The 14,011-nt window shown below is 39.5% G+C and overlaps 1 protein-coding gene across 2 annotated transcripts in view; it reads right to left on the bottom strand.

Annotated features, from left to right (window-relative positions):
• Window positions 1-371: 371 nt before the first annotated feature.
• Window positions 372-14,011, bottom strand: part of LOC117291771 (protein kinase C-binding protein NELL2-like) — a 29,918-nt gene continuing 16,278 nt past the window's right edge. For both annotated transcript variants that reach the window (XM_033773671.1, XM_033773672.1), the window contains 12 exons: window positions 13,036-13,164; window positions 11,273-11,366; window positions 9,929-10,029; window positions 9,277-9,391; window positions 8,485-8,730; window positions 7,779-7,901; window positions 6,961-7,056; window positions 5,766-5,891; window positions 3,743-3,927; window positions 2,930-3,109; window positions 1,997-2,230; window positions 372-1,146 (listed from right to left, as the gene is read on the bottom strand). In XM_033773671.1, the coding sequence (XP_033629562.1) occupies window positions 1,102-1,146; window positions 1,997-2,230; window positions 2,930-3,109; window positions 3,743-3,927; window positions 5,766-5,891; window positions 6,961-7,056; window positions 7,779-7,901; window positions 8,485-8,730; window positions 9,277-9,391; window positions 9,929-10,029; window positions 11,273-11,366; window positions 13,036-13,164 (1,674 nt within the window). In that variant the 3' untranslated portion in view covers window positions 372-1,101. The remainder of the gene's footprint in view (window positions 1,147-1,996; window positions 2,231-2,929; window positions 3,110-3,742; window positions 3,928-5,765; window positions 5,892-6,960; window positions 7,057-7,778; window positions 7,902-8,484; window positions 8,731-9,276; window positions 9,392-9,928; window positions 10,030-11,272; window positions 11,367-13,035; window positions 13,165-14,011) is intronic.

The raw sequence follows: 14,011 nt of genomic DNA, 5'->3' as shown, positions 1-14,011 counted from the left end.
GCAATATTAGATCGCAAGATCTTACCCTGACCTCTCACTAGTTGCAGCATTTTTGTTTCATCATGAAAAGCATCACAAAGTTCCTACACACCAATTTGCCAAATGCTGAATTGCTGATGCCTAAGAATATGAGATTGTTTATTAAAGGCACTTGACACCTTTGGTAAATGTCAAAAAACCAGTCTATAATAATAAATCTGTGAACAAGAGAATAATGACAGAAAAAAAAACACCTTTGTGTGTTTTCAGATGCTTTATAAAAGGCTTCAGCTAGAAGTCTTTTATTATTTTAGTGAGAAGTTATCTCTTTCTCAAAAACTGTGTTACTTCAGAGGGAGCCGTTTCTCACAACGTTTTATTATATCAATATTGCTTGTTACCAATTTAATTTTCTGCTAACAATTGCTTTAAGTAATTACCAATAGTGTCAAGTGCCTTTAATAAAGATGCCTATGATTACCAAAATCATAAAGGAACGTCAGCGAGCAAGTTATTTTTTCTTCAACTGTGCGAGAAAGTAGACAGCTCTGGACTAAGTTTTTATGTTGCAAAGACTTAAGGTCCCACTGAATTACTGTCCTAAGAACTTGGCACAATTTCTTGTAAGCAAAGCATGCCTAGTAATGTAGAGTATGCACGGGCAAAAAATCCCTGCTAACCGCTGAAATATGCTTGAAGCGAGGCATTCCCTGCTTCCATAAATGCTGATTTTTTGCTTGCGGTTAGCAGAGCCATTAAATTGGGCCCTTCTAAGGTTACAAAAAGGGAATTTAGGTTAAATGACACGTTCGAACAAAATGTGCGCTAGTTGTAGCAAGAGGCGTCCCGACTATTAAAACTGCTCCTGATTTTATAATACTTTCTTGCAAAGTTACAGGACGAGAATGGCTGCCACTTGGTAAACAGAACCCAATTATGTAGCTGTACCATTAAGCACCAATCTGTTCAGAATACTACAAAAGGAGATTTTTTTTCTTTGTTCTGACCTTTATGGATGTCACGTCAAAAGTCGTCCAGGGTCGATAGTGAAGACTATGTTTGGGTGGTTGTTGCCATTCTAGTACCTGTACTTCTTAATGTTTATCTGTCTTTGAAGCTTCGTTACATATTGCAAGCAATGTTGTACCAGCAGCAAATGTGTCCATTCTGAAAAGAAGAAGTTTCCATTGAGACAAATAATGAAATGACTTTGAAATGACTGTAAGTTGTTTTTAGGCTGCTACATACAAGTATCTTTGACCTAGCGAGTTAAACGGTCAGGCCTGTATGCTTCATTTTTGAAAGGGCAAGGGCACCAAGGCATTTTCTCCTTCTTAAATGGCACCCTTTGAGGACGCATGGAGGCAATCACCTTTGCCTCCGTGAAGTACAATGTATCAGGCCAGACAGGTCATATCCGTATAGGCGGCTACGACTACAGTAATGGCTGGATTGCTTCATCATCATACATAGAAGAATGGAACGTATTGAATATGATGTCACCGTTTAAATATTTGCCCTACAAGATGGCGTCTGAGAGCAAGTGCGTGGGAAAGCTGCTTGTTGCATGTTGAACTTCAAGATTGCGAATTTCATAGCAAAAAAGGGGTTATTCAATACGGTCTATAAAACGTTCTTAGCAACAGGCGTAGCCAACGATGTAGCCGAAGCCCCAATTTGAGATACAGCCTCAGTTTATTGGTGAACAAAAATCACAAACGACTTTTTTTACAAAGCCTGCCATTTGGACAAGAAACTGTCTGGGCCCAATTTCATACCTCTGCATGCTTACCGCCAAATTCTGCGCTTACGATCAAGATTCCCCGCTTATGTGCAAGCGCCGAATTTCTGCGGTAGCCTTGTAAGGGTAGAAATCCTTAGTAATGTGGAGTATGCTTGCCGTACGCACAGAATTCCCTGCTTCCGTAATCACCGATTCTGTGCTTACGGTAAGCAGTGCCACCAAATTGGGCCCAGGTGAATCAGTTTGTCACCATGACAACATGTCAACACTCACCCTACAGATGCATTCTGTGCACTGGTCATCCTCTAGGAACCACCACTGATTGTGCAAGTAGAGCGCCCCCTGGTTGTCACAGCTACTCATGGAGGTAGAGCCTTCCACGGCTAGGCTCACCCTGTCGCAGGCGTTGTGGACTCGACAACGAGGGCAGCATTCACCAACTGGTGTGTACGTTTCCAGGCAGTTTGGGGCTGGGCATGCAGGAGCTGTACATTTAATGGTTCCGGCCTGAAATGATGAAAAACAGAGTCCTCAATAAAACACAGTACTCCTTCGTTTTACACTATTCAACATAGAGATACTTGAATTTGAATTACATGCAAAACCCTGTTTATTATGAGCACAAATATAAGAAATAAAAAAGTTATCGAACGTAAACCCTGTTTATTATGAGCACAAATATAAAAAAAATTAAAAAGTTATCGAACGTACACATCTTAAACAGATTTATAAATACCGGCCGTAATTCCCTGCAAACAAGACGCATGCTTATCTGACTTTCAAAAGGTAAAACCCCAAAAATCTTGCGTCTTATCTCAAGCCCGGTTCATACTTACTGCGAATGCTTTGTGTGAAGCGAATTTCACTGCGTCATAAAGGGAAACGGAACGCGTATCGATTGTTGCGTCACCAAAATTCGCTTCGCATTCGCAGGAAGTATAAACCCCCTCCCTTCCAGCGTACAGTTTGTACGCTTGTGAAAATGTTGATAATAGACCGATCCCTTAAGCTCCGCCCCATTATTGCGTATTGACGTTATGACCAACCACAACCCATTGCACAACCAAAAGTCCGACACTATAAAGTCTGACATGCGTGGGCGTATGCTTGGCGCGCGCGGCATTGGAGAGGCTCACGTGTTCTTGCTCACACATGCGCTGTGGGCGTGGCCTAACGGATCGGTGTATTGTGAACGGCCTCCCTTACCTGACAGGTGCATTTTTGGCAGTTGTATTTCCATCTGTCTCCATCGTTATACACCACTAGGGCTGATTCTTGGTGCAGACACTGACTAGAGGCACTGCACTGAGGGCAGCAGTAAGCCTCGGACTCACTCAGTCTACTGCTGCAATCACATTCTTTAGCTTTACAGGTGATTACACCAGCCTGGAAAGATCATAGGGAGAAAAGAAAAGAAAACAAGAGTAAATAATAAATGCATACTGATAGGCAATGAGGTAACTATAGCCTAGTGTAGCCTATTCCCTGAGGGACTTTGAGTGACCAGAAGAGGGACCTATTTCCCGAGGCTGAAGGACAAGGGAAATAGTTCCCTCTTCTGGTCACTCGCAGGCCCGAGGGGGAATAGACGTACACCAGTTATCGAATTATGCCAGTCAATATGTGTTTTATAACACAGCTCGGTCTTAAATGTGAAATAAGAACAGAAATCTGGAAAAGAAAGGAAGTTTTGTAGTTGCTGCTCACAGTTCAAGTCAATAGAGGGCGCTGTAACCAGGCACTATTTTCAAAGACTAGTGCCTGCTCAGGAACTAGTTCCCGAAAAACATGTGCGCGCGATCACTAGTCTATATTAGTTCATCCCATGTGACCGTGTTTCAGCCAACCACAATACAGAAAAAGCAAGAGGTGTGTTATAATTGATTTTAGGAAGACCCACTTCAGTCAGTCAATTTCATCTTGGTTTAACTACTGTTCCTGGGGTGGATTACTCAAAGAGTTAAGACTAGTCTTGTCAAACTGTTTGTTCAAAATTTAGCAGGTATCATTGACTCTCACCATGCATGTACAAGTCTGGCATTGACTGTCTTCCCACGAGGTTCCGTGATTGTAGTGTTGTTTCTTGACAACACAGTCTGATGAACAGCGACCAGACGGCAAGCACAGACACTCATAGGAGCCTGGCAGATTATTGCAAAGCCTCGTTGAGTCACACGTGTTCTCTGTTTGACATTCGTTGACATCTGGAATGGTGAAGATTGACATGGCGGAGGTCAATGGATGAGATTAGAAGATTAGAAAGAAACAAACCAGAAACCACATTAATAGATTTATATCACAGCAAACGATTTCCCTTGTATAGCAGAGTGCTACACTAGCTGTGTCAGTTGCTACTCAACAATCATCATTTGCTACTCAATTTCAGCATACAGTGTGCACAAAATCTGGTCAGTCTTAATGCTTTGCTAAATCGTTTCCTGTATCAAAGAGTGATTGGAATACTCAATATCACATTTAGGGGCCATTCAAAATAGTCAAGATTAAAAAATGTGAAAAAAAAAAAAAAATTACACACTGAAGAACAAAAAATGAACCAGATATTTTAGATCATAGGTCACCAACATCAGTTGTTTTCAATGCTATTTTCCTGGCTGAAACAAACAACTTTGTAGTTTAAAGATGTAATGTCAGATTTTTTGCCGATTTGACCCCAAAATTTTGATTTAAAATTCAATAGGTATTTTGATTGGGGGTCGAGAAAGTTACAAGCTTTCATTTGAGCCATTGCTCGAAAAAGTCCGCCAATTATTAGTAACAGTGAAATAAAGTGCTCAACATTAGTTTTTGTCGGGATCCCGACAATATATCACGTGACCAATTCTTATGTGTTTAATAAGAAACGTTTTAAATTTGTGTCATGGTTCCTGACCATTAAAAGTAAAAGTTACACTTTTTTTTGTTAGAGCGGGTGATACTCTTTGAAATACCATGCACTCAAAAAAATCTATTTTCTAATGTTTGGGGCCAAAAATCTGACATAGCATCTTTAATCAGAAATTAAGTTGATGATATTGGCCAACTGGGTATTTTTGTAGTTGTTAAAATGCATTTTTGTAACTTTAATTATTCTGAATGGCCCCATTTACTATAATGTTGAATAGCAAACTTTTTTAAAGGCAACGGACACTATTGGTTATTATTCAAAATAATTGTTGGCATAAAACTTACTTGGTAACAAGCAATGGACAGCTGTTTGGATAGTATAAAACATTGTAAGAAACAGCTCCCTCTGAAGTATTTTTTTAAAAAGAGGTAATTTCCAACTCAAATAGTAAAAGGCTTCGACTGAGGCCTTTTAAAGCACTCAAAATTGTGCAACAAGGGTGTTTTTCAGAGTCATTTCTCTCTTGCAACTTTGTTGCCCAAATGTTCACCGAATTGTTATTTCATGCATAATGTTGGGATACACCAAGTGTAAATACTGGCCTTTGACAAATTACCAAACATGTCAAGTGCCTTTAATTTTAAAAGGCAAACTTTTTAAATGAAGGCATGTCACATTGAGTATGTTTCAAGGTACGCCGAGTGAAAATCCTGGGGCATGGCATTTATAATAATAATAATAATCTCTACTGCTTGAGTGAAGCTCAAGGGCTGACACCAGATTAAGTCTCCAAGCTGTTGAAGATCAATACACAATCCCTAGCTTACTTATTGGCGCATGGCTGGCTATGCAACCTTGCATCAGTGATTATGTAGTCACACAGCATATCATTCTAAATGTCAACCCCACCCACCCTTACCTAAGCATCCTACACCATCTATGTACTGGTAACAAGGTTCACACTGACAGTTAAACTCACAGGTAGGTTAATACAAACAAACAACGGCTTACCTAAGCATCCTACACTGTCTATGTACTGGTAACCAGGTTCACACTGACAGTGATAACTCCTAGGTAGGTTAATGCAAACAAACAACAGCTTACCTAAGCATCCTACACTGTCTATGTACTGGTAACCAGGTTCACACTGACAGTGATAACTCACAGGTAGGTTAATACAAACAAACAACGGCTTACCTAAGCATCCTACACTGTCTATGTACTGATAACCAGGTTCACACTGACAGTGATAATTCCCAGGTAGGTTAATGCAGATAGAGTTGTCCTGACAGTCATGTGACCCAGTCGCACACTCATCCAAATCTGTGAACAAACAACAAATCAGGGATGACATAGTCATTACTTACTAAAATGTCTAAAACAATGCTGTACATGTTTAGGTGGTACAATAAAATGTCGATATCATCTTCAAATGCATCCCTGAAGTTATAGATTTCAACAAGGTTTAAAACCAGTAGCCTCACTACATACATGGAGAAAATAGCTGGATTTGTTTTCTTCGAACAAATAACAATGTAAACTAAGTGGCATTTTGGCTGGTAACCAGTTTCTGCTAAGACAGAGTATTTATGAATGTAGCAAACTTTGTTGCTAAGCAGCTTTTTAAAAATGATCTTGCTGTAAGCCCTTTTTTATTACAATTATACCATTGACCATGATCATTTTAACACCCCCCCCCCTAAAACAGAGCAACATTGGGTCAGAAATTTATACAAATATTAATCCACCCCCCCCCCAAAAAAAAAAAATAATAATAATAGTAATAATAATAATAATTACTTGAACATTCACATAAATGAAAACATATAAACAGATGAGTAGCTTGGTAAATTTGTTTCCAATGGTCTGCCACTTTCCCCCCCATACCACTCTCCTCAAAGTAGGTCCCATACTTCAAAACGTAGCTTAAAGCCATTGGACACTTTCGGTAAACAGTATTGTCCAAGGCCAACACTTTGTGTATCACAACTTATATATAAAACAACAAACCTGTGAAAATTTAAGCTTAATCGGTCATCGGAGTCGGGAGAATATAACGGGAAAACCCACCCTTGTTTCTGAACGTTTCGCCGTGTCATGACATGTGTTTAAAATAAATCCGTAATTCTCGATATCGAGAATTGATATTGTTTTAATGTTTTCTCAAAAAGTAAAGCATTTCATGGAATAATATTTCAAGAGAAGTCTTTCACCATTACCTTCTGTAAACCCTGTAAGTTATTTGTAAATATGTGAACTTTTAATTTTGTTTCTGTTCCGAAAGTGTACAATGACTTTAAAAGAAAATATTGAGCACTCTATTAAAGCGCTATACAAGAACCCAGTTTTAATATTTTTATCAGGCCCTTTAGAGATGTCTGTTTTCCATTACCTGTTTCACACTGTGTTCCAGTAAATCCTTCAGGACAGGAGCATTGTCCAGGCTTAATGCACATCCCTCCATTCAAGCACGGCTCCTGGCAAACAGCTGTAACATACACAAACAAGACAAAGCATTTATTCAAGATCACAACAACTAAATGCACTGCTGTCAATTTCACCAAACTCTTCCTAAAGTTAAGTTGTGTAACCATAGCGGTAGGAGGCATTGAACCCATCCTAAGTTAGGACGAGGTAACTCATCCCAACTCGAGATAGGATCAATCCTAGAGTTTTGTGAAATCGGTGGCTGGACACGCTTGGTAATTATCAAAGACCAGTATTTTCACTTGGTGTATTTCCAACATATCCATAAAATTATAAATCTGACAATTCAGACTCAAGTAGTCATGGAAGTTGCAAGAGAATAAGTATTGAATAAGCCTGAAGTATTTTAGAAATAAACTTTGAAACAGATGGATTGCAATACGCGTCATTAACCGCCATCTTTTCTGTAAAACAATGGAAAAGTGCACTTGTGTACCCACTAAGCACGACTCTCAGCTAATTATAGCTCTTCACGCGTGCATAATTCATCAAAGATAGTGGCCAATAGACTTTTATCATTCTGCCTCAATCTTGGTCATGTTCCTCGTATCGAATAACAATAGTGAATGTTAAATATGAATGCATAATAACTTTGCTAACAGGAACCAGACTATTTTGTTCCTACAGCCTCTGTTTGGTTACACTGATTTCAATGGGAGAAATTCAAGATGGCTGCACCATGATAAAGGGCTATTGACAACTGTGGCAATCCATGGATTGTACCTGTGCATGATTTTCCATCTCCTGCGTGGTCCGCCTGACAGACACACCTGTAACTTCCATCAGTGTCTTCACAAGTTGCCTTCTTGTGGCAGATGTGTTGATTTGTCTCACACTCATTTATTTCTATCAGTATAAAACCAAAGACCAAATCAAATTGCATTACTTGGGATAACTAAAGACTTTGAGAACGAATGTGCCAGGGTTGCAATGTCCTGCCATTAACTATTTTTTTTATTCATACCATAGGTCCTTTTCGAAGGTAACTAATTTGCGATCAGCTAATTCTATTTTCTAAAGATAACTTATGAACTCTTTTCATGTGCTGTTCAGGAAAAAAGATCTTTTGAGGGAGAAATTGTGACCTGTTTTTTTTGTTGGATCGCCTTTCAAAAATCTGTAAAATCTGGCTTTTCCCTGTCACTCAGCTCCACATCGGAAAAGAGATTAGTTCAGATTTTCACCTTGTGATTATATTCTACAACAATGCACTTATAGATATACTTTATGCATGTTTTCCTCGTTAAAGTGGCATGTACAGGTACCATGTAGAAGCTGCCTCTTTAAGAATGAAGACAGTAACCATCAAATTTCCTGATTCGTTGAATTCTTCGGGATACAATACACTGTAGGATTCTAATTTAAATGTGAAGGTTTCTTCACAAAATTCTGATAATTTTTGATAAAATGGAAGAAGAAAAAAACTAACGTTCACACATCGTATCAGTCAAACGTGAATATCCCGGTAGACAGTCACACTGGTAATCGCCTAGTGTATTAACACACGATGTACCCTCATTACAGTGGTGGTTGACATCAGCGCATTCATTGATGTCCACGCAGACTCCATCTGTTTCAGTATAACCCATCGGACACTGGCAGGTGTATGTTGTCTGGAGATTGACGCATTCTTTGGGGTGCTCGCATGTATTACCGAGGCTGCAGTAGTCCATACCTAATAAAAGAGCAATAAGAAATTAACACCCTTGAGACTATAGCGGCATCTAGCAGTTTGTACCAAACTCAAATAGTGGCCACAAAAGGCTTCAAGATCTGGGGACGACTTCATAGTGCTGCTCAGCGGTCGATTCTGTGCTTAACTGTACGATTTCCATTTCATAGCGATGCTAACTGTAACCACACGAAAAGGCATGCTAACCTTCCTGTGCTAACAACTCAAAAACAAAATATGTATAGCTCTTTTCTTGTTTTTTTCACACATTTATCACAAACAAATTTAGCTAAAAATAAACACAATTTGCAATGTCTCATGGTGGTAAAGATACAGAAATAAATGGTCTCTAATTGTTATTGAAATGTCTATACAAAGTAATAACAATAAATTTGGATAAAACATGTTAGTGTCCAATGTTCACCTCTTGACAAATAACTGCTATCAAAACTTCTATAAAAAAACCCACAAAAAACACAACAAATATTCATCTGTATGATTTTCTTTCTTAAACTGAAATTCCACAAACGAAAATTGTTGTTTTCTTACCTTGGCAGAACTTGCAGCAATGACCAGGAACATTGAAGCTTGGAGCTCCTCCACAGTCTGGTGCTGTACATGCAGAGTCTACTCTCGTACTACTCTTAGAAGTAGCGACCCCATCCTGCAAAAAGTCATCTTTCTCATGAAATTCACTTCTTTCACAATTCTTTGCATCAAAGTCAACAGAATTGCGTAGTTTTCCAAATGGACACAATCAGCGACCAGAGTCAAGTAACTCATAGTGGGTATACAAAGTAAACAAACCAGGACTCTGCTGCAATGTGGATGGGGCAAAATATACCAATGTCAATGAATAACCTATATCATGCCCAAATGTGACAGAGGGTGCCACCCCACCCCGTCAATGTTCCCATACTAGAATATACTATTTTCCCTCTTGTACAAAATCCTCGCAAGATTTCCTGAGATTCTCAGAGCACAATGATGACACAATCATCACCATCATATTGAGCGAACCTGGGCATTTCTGATAAAGGTACTGACAAAATAGGAAGGGGTAGACCATTGATCACAGAATGGAATAATTAGTTATTTGGCTATAGGGGTGCATTCCCTCCAGATAAAAAAAAGGCATCAGAGAAGAGTGAGCATGCCCCCTCCAACCAACAAGTGTTTGAATGAATCAATCATCTCTTACCATGCATTTGTATGTGGTGCAGATCTGTACTGGGCCTCTAGAGCGTCTTTCTTGGTATTCTTCCATATGACCATAAGATGCACCCGATGATGTACAGTTTCCTAGAAAATAGGTTAATCAAGGGATACTCAAATTAGGAGCTAAAGAAAATAAAGAGTTCTGGAAGTGTCGTGGCCGAGTGGTTAATAGCACTAAATTCAAACTCTGGTGTTTCTGATCAACAGAGTGTGGGTTTGAATCCCCAGCCGAGACACTTGTGTCCTTTAGCAAGACACTTAACCATTGATTCATCCTTCGGATGGGACGTAAAGCCGTTGGTTCAATGTGTTGTGTACGCATGTAAAAGAACCCAGTGCACTTACGCCGTAGACCCTTGTAAACCCTTAGAAGGTGCTAAATAATTGGGTCTCAGCATTCATCACTGCAATAACCTATCTTTCTGAAAGTTTGTATATACCCAGCGCCTTGAACACCTTGTTAGGTAGATACATGCGCTATACAAGACTTTGATATTATCAATATTATTATTATTATTATTATTATTATTATTATTATTCCGATGTGTGTAAGCACTGTATACTCAGTACTTTCCCGAGTCCTGTGAAAAAATATCACAGGCATGTTACTCGGGTGGGATTCGAACCCACGACCCTTGCAATTCTAGAGCAGTGTCTTACCAACTAGACTACCGAGGTTGCCCGGTAGCTAGAGGCAGTTCAAATCCTATGTTTTGGCAGCGGGTACCGCAACGATATAATAGATGTTAAATTTTGCATCGGGGACAAAAATTAATATTCTTTATCCCCGATGCAAAATTTAACATCTATTATTATTATTATTATTATTATTATTATTATTATTATTATCTGGACAAAATATTCTCAACGCTCTAATTAGAGCCAAACAAGAAGAGAAGATGATGAAGGAATTTCAGCTCTAGATGTGGGAGGAAAACAACCCAAATTCAAGGCACTTTAACATTCAGTATTTTCCTGCAAGGTCTGTTTCATTGATGACACCTACTTTGTGTACATAGCACCAGGTAATGATTTACAAGGTGCTATGGCACAATATGCAGCCAAATCAAACCAGGAACACAGAGGAAAACCCTTTCTCTTTTTGATAAGTGCTCTGGGTTCTTTTTTGTGCATTACACAATACACTGGACCAACGGCTTTACGTCCGATCCGAGAGACGAAGCATCATGGGGAAGTGTCTTGCTTAATGACACAGGTGTCACTACTGGGACTCAACATGTAAACAGCAAGTAGCCTGAATACATGAACGAGTACCTAGGCAGCAGATTTAAGAACTACGTTCCAAGCACTACGTTCAGATACTTACTCTTGCATGAGGGACAGCACTGGCCATGTTCATGTACAGGGTTTTTGCAGTACACTTCAGGGCATTTAAGGGGTCCGCATGTTGGTTTACCGCTCTAAAAAGTCAAGATTACAAATTAAAAGAAAAACAAAACTGTTTAAATACAGTCATGAACTTCATGCTTCCAAAAATGAAAATGATAGACATTTCTTTTAATGAATCTTGAAACTAATACTTGTGTCTCTAGTGACTACAGTCTAGTTTATGGTGAGGTACTCAGTTACATGAGCACTGTGAACATCAATCTTACTTGAAAAAAAATTTTGTGCGTAAAGTTGATTTGGACCACGTTCTCACTGGACACCGCATTGATTTCTCAATTCGAGAAAAGGCCGATCAAGACCCCCAAAGGGCGATCAAAGGGCGATCAACGAGAAACAAGCTCCAGTGGGAACGCGAGGGCGATCAGGATCTGACCGTGCAATTTGGATCCTCCTCGGGAGTAGGATTAAGGCGGGATCTGATGGCCCTTGTGGATTAATGGGCTATCAAAAGTCTAGTGGGAAAAGTCTAAAGGGCGATCAGACCCCGCAATTTGCTAGCAAAACAGTGTTCTTTTGAACCCACTTCCATTCCCAAAAAGGAGGATCAACGCGCGATCATTCTCAAGTGGGAACGGGACCCGCGACCACACTCCTGCAACTAATCTTGTTGCGGGATCCTGATCTCGCAATTGTGGATCCAGTGGGAACGCGGTCATAGTTTAGTTTATGGTAAGGTACTCACGTTACAGAAGCACTATGAGCATCCATCTTACCACACTTGAAACAAACCATGTGTGTCTCAAGTGAACACTATCTAGTTTATAGGGAGGGAGGTACTCACGTTACATGAGCATTGTGAGCATCCATCTTACCACACTTGAAACAAACCATGTGTGTCTCAAATGAACACTATCTAGTTTATAGGGAGGTACTCACGTTACAGAAGCACTATGAGCATCCATCTTACCACACTTGAAACAAACCATGTGTGTCTCAAGTGAACACTATCTAGTTAATAGGGAGGTACTCACGTTACATGAGCATTGTGAGCATCCATCTTACCACACTTGAAACAAACCATGTGTGTCTCAAATGAACACTATCTAGTTTATAGGGAGGTACTCATGTTACATGAGCATTGTGAGCATCCACCTTACCACACTTGAAACAAACCATGTGTGTCTCAAGTGAACACTATCTAGTTTATAGGGAGGTACTCACGTTACATGAGCATTGTGAGCATCCATCTTACCACACTTGAAACAAACCATGTGTGTCTCAAGTGAACACTATCTAGTTTATAGGGAGGTACTCACGTTACATGAGCATTGTGAGCATCCATCTTGCCACACTTGAAACAAACCATGTGTGTCTCAAGTGAACACTATCTAGTTTATAGGGAGGTACTCACGTTACATTAGCATTGTGAGCATCCATCTTGCCACACTTTAAACAAACCATGTGTGTCTCAAGTGAACACTATCTAGTTTATAGGGAGGTACTCACGTTACACGAGCACTGTGAGCAGCCATCTTGCCACACTTGAAACAAACCATGTGTGTCTCAAGTGAACACTATCTAGTTTATAGGGAGGTACTCACGTTACATGAGCATTGTGAGCATCCATCTTGCCACACTTTAAACAAACCATGTGTCTCAAGTGAACACTATCTAGTTTATATGAATTAAATGAGTTATTATGAGTTAAACGAATAGTCTAGTAAATAGGGAGGTACTCACGTTACACGAGCATTGTGAGCATCCATCTTGCCACACTTCCTCATTCTCATAGATCACGCCGTTGACTTCACAAGTCTTTGCACACGGGCACTGCTGAAGCTTCTCAATGCGAGTCTCTGCAGAGAACAGCTGGAGAGGAAGACAACAAACAATTGGGATCATGTTTAAAGGCAGTGGACACTATTGGTAATTACTCAAGATAATTATCAGCATAAAACCTCACTTGCTAACGAGTAATGGGGAGAGGTTGATAGTATGAATCATTGTGAGAAATGGCTCCCTTCGAAGTGACGTACTTTTCGAGAAAGAAGTAATTTTCCAAGAATTTGATTTCGAGATCTCAAGTTTAGAATTTGAGGTCTTGAAATCAAGCATCTGAAAGTACACAACTTCGTGTGACAAGGGTGTTTTTTTTCTTTCATAGTTACCTCGCAACTCCGACAACCAATCAAGCTCAAATTTTCACAGGTTTGTTATTTTATGCATATGTCGAGATACACCAAGTGAGAGGACTGGTCTTTGACAAATACCAATAGTGTCCATTGTCTTAAAAAAATGCTCTGCATTTAAAAGTTGTGGTTTTTATTGGGGTTATCCGAACCCATGGTTGGCAAAATGAAGGAACATTGTGCCCTTTTTGTATGATAATGATGGTCGTGTCAGGCAATCGTGTGTGTGCATCTACCTACAGTGCACAATTTGTAATCATAATTTTGATTGCTATAACCCAAATAAAGGACAATATAAAGGAGTATACAGTGCTAACACACATCGGTAAAACAAATATATATTAATAAAGGACAATATGTTTCCAAGCATGCTGACAAGTGGGCACTGTTTGTCACTATTTTCTCCTGATTCACACAACAGATACAACCCAAAGTTTCATAGGTTTATTATTATCTCATGTTTATGGTTGATCATACAAAAAACATGACACTGCCTTCCACTATTTTGTCAGCTCAGCCAATCCTGT

This window comes from Asterias rubens, chromosome 6, assembly GCF_902459465.1.
Source record: "Asterias rubens chromosome 6, eAstRub1.3, whole genome shotgun sequence".
In the NCBI taxonomy this organism is placed as follows: domain Eukaryota; kingdom Metazoa; phylum Echinodermata; class Asteroidea; order Forcipulatida; family Asteriidae; genus Asterias; species Asterias rubens.
This window is presented reverse-complemented; position numbering and strand designations above follow the sequence as displayed.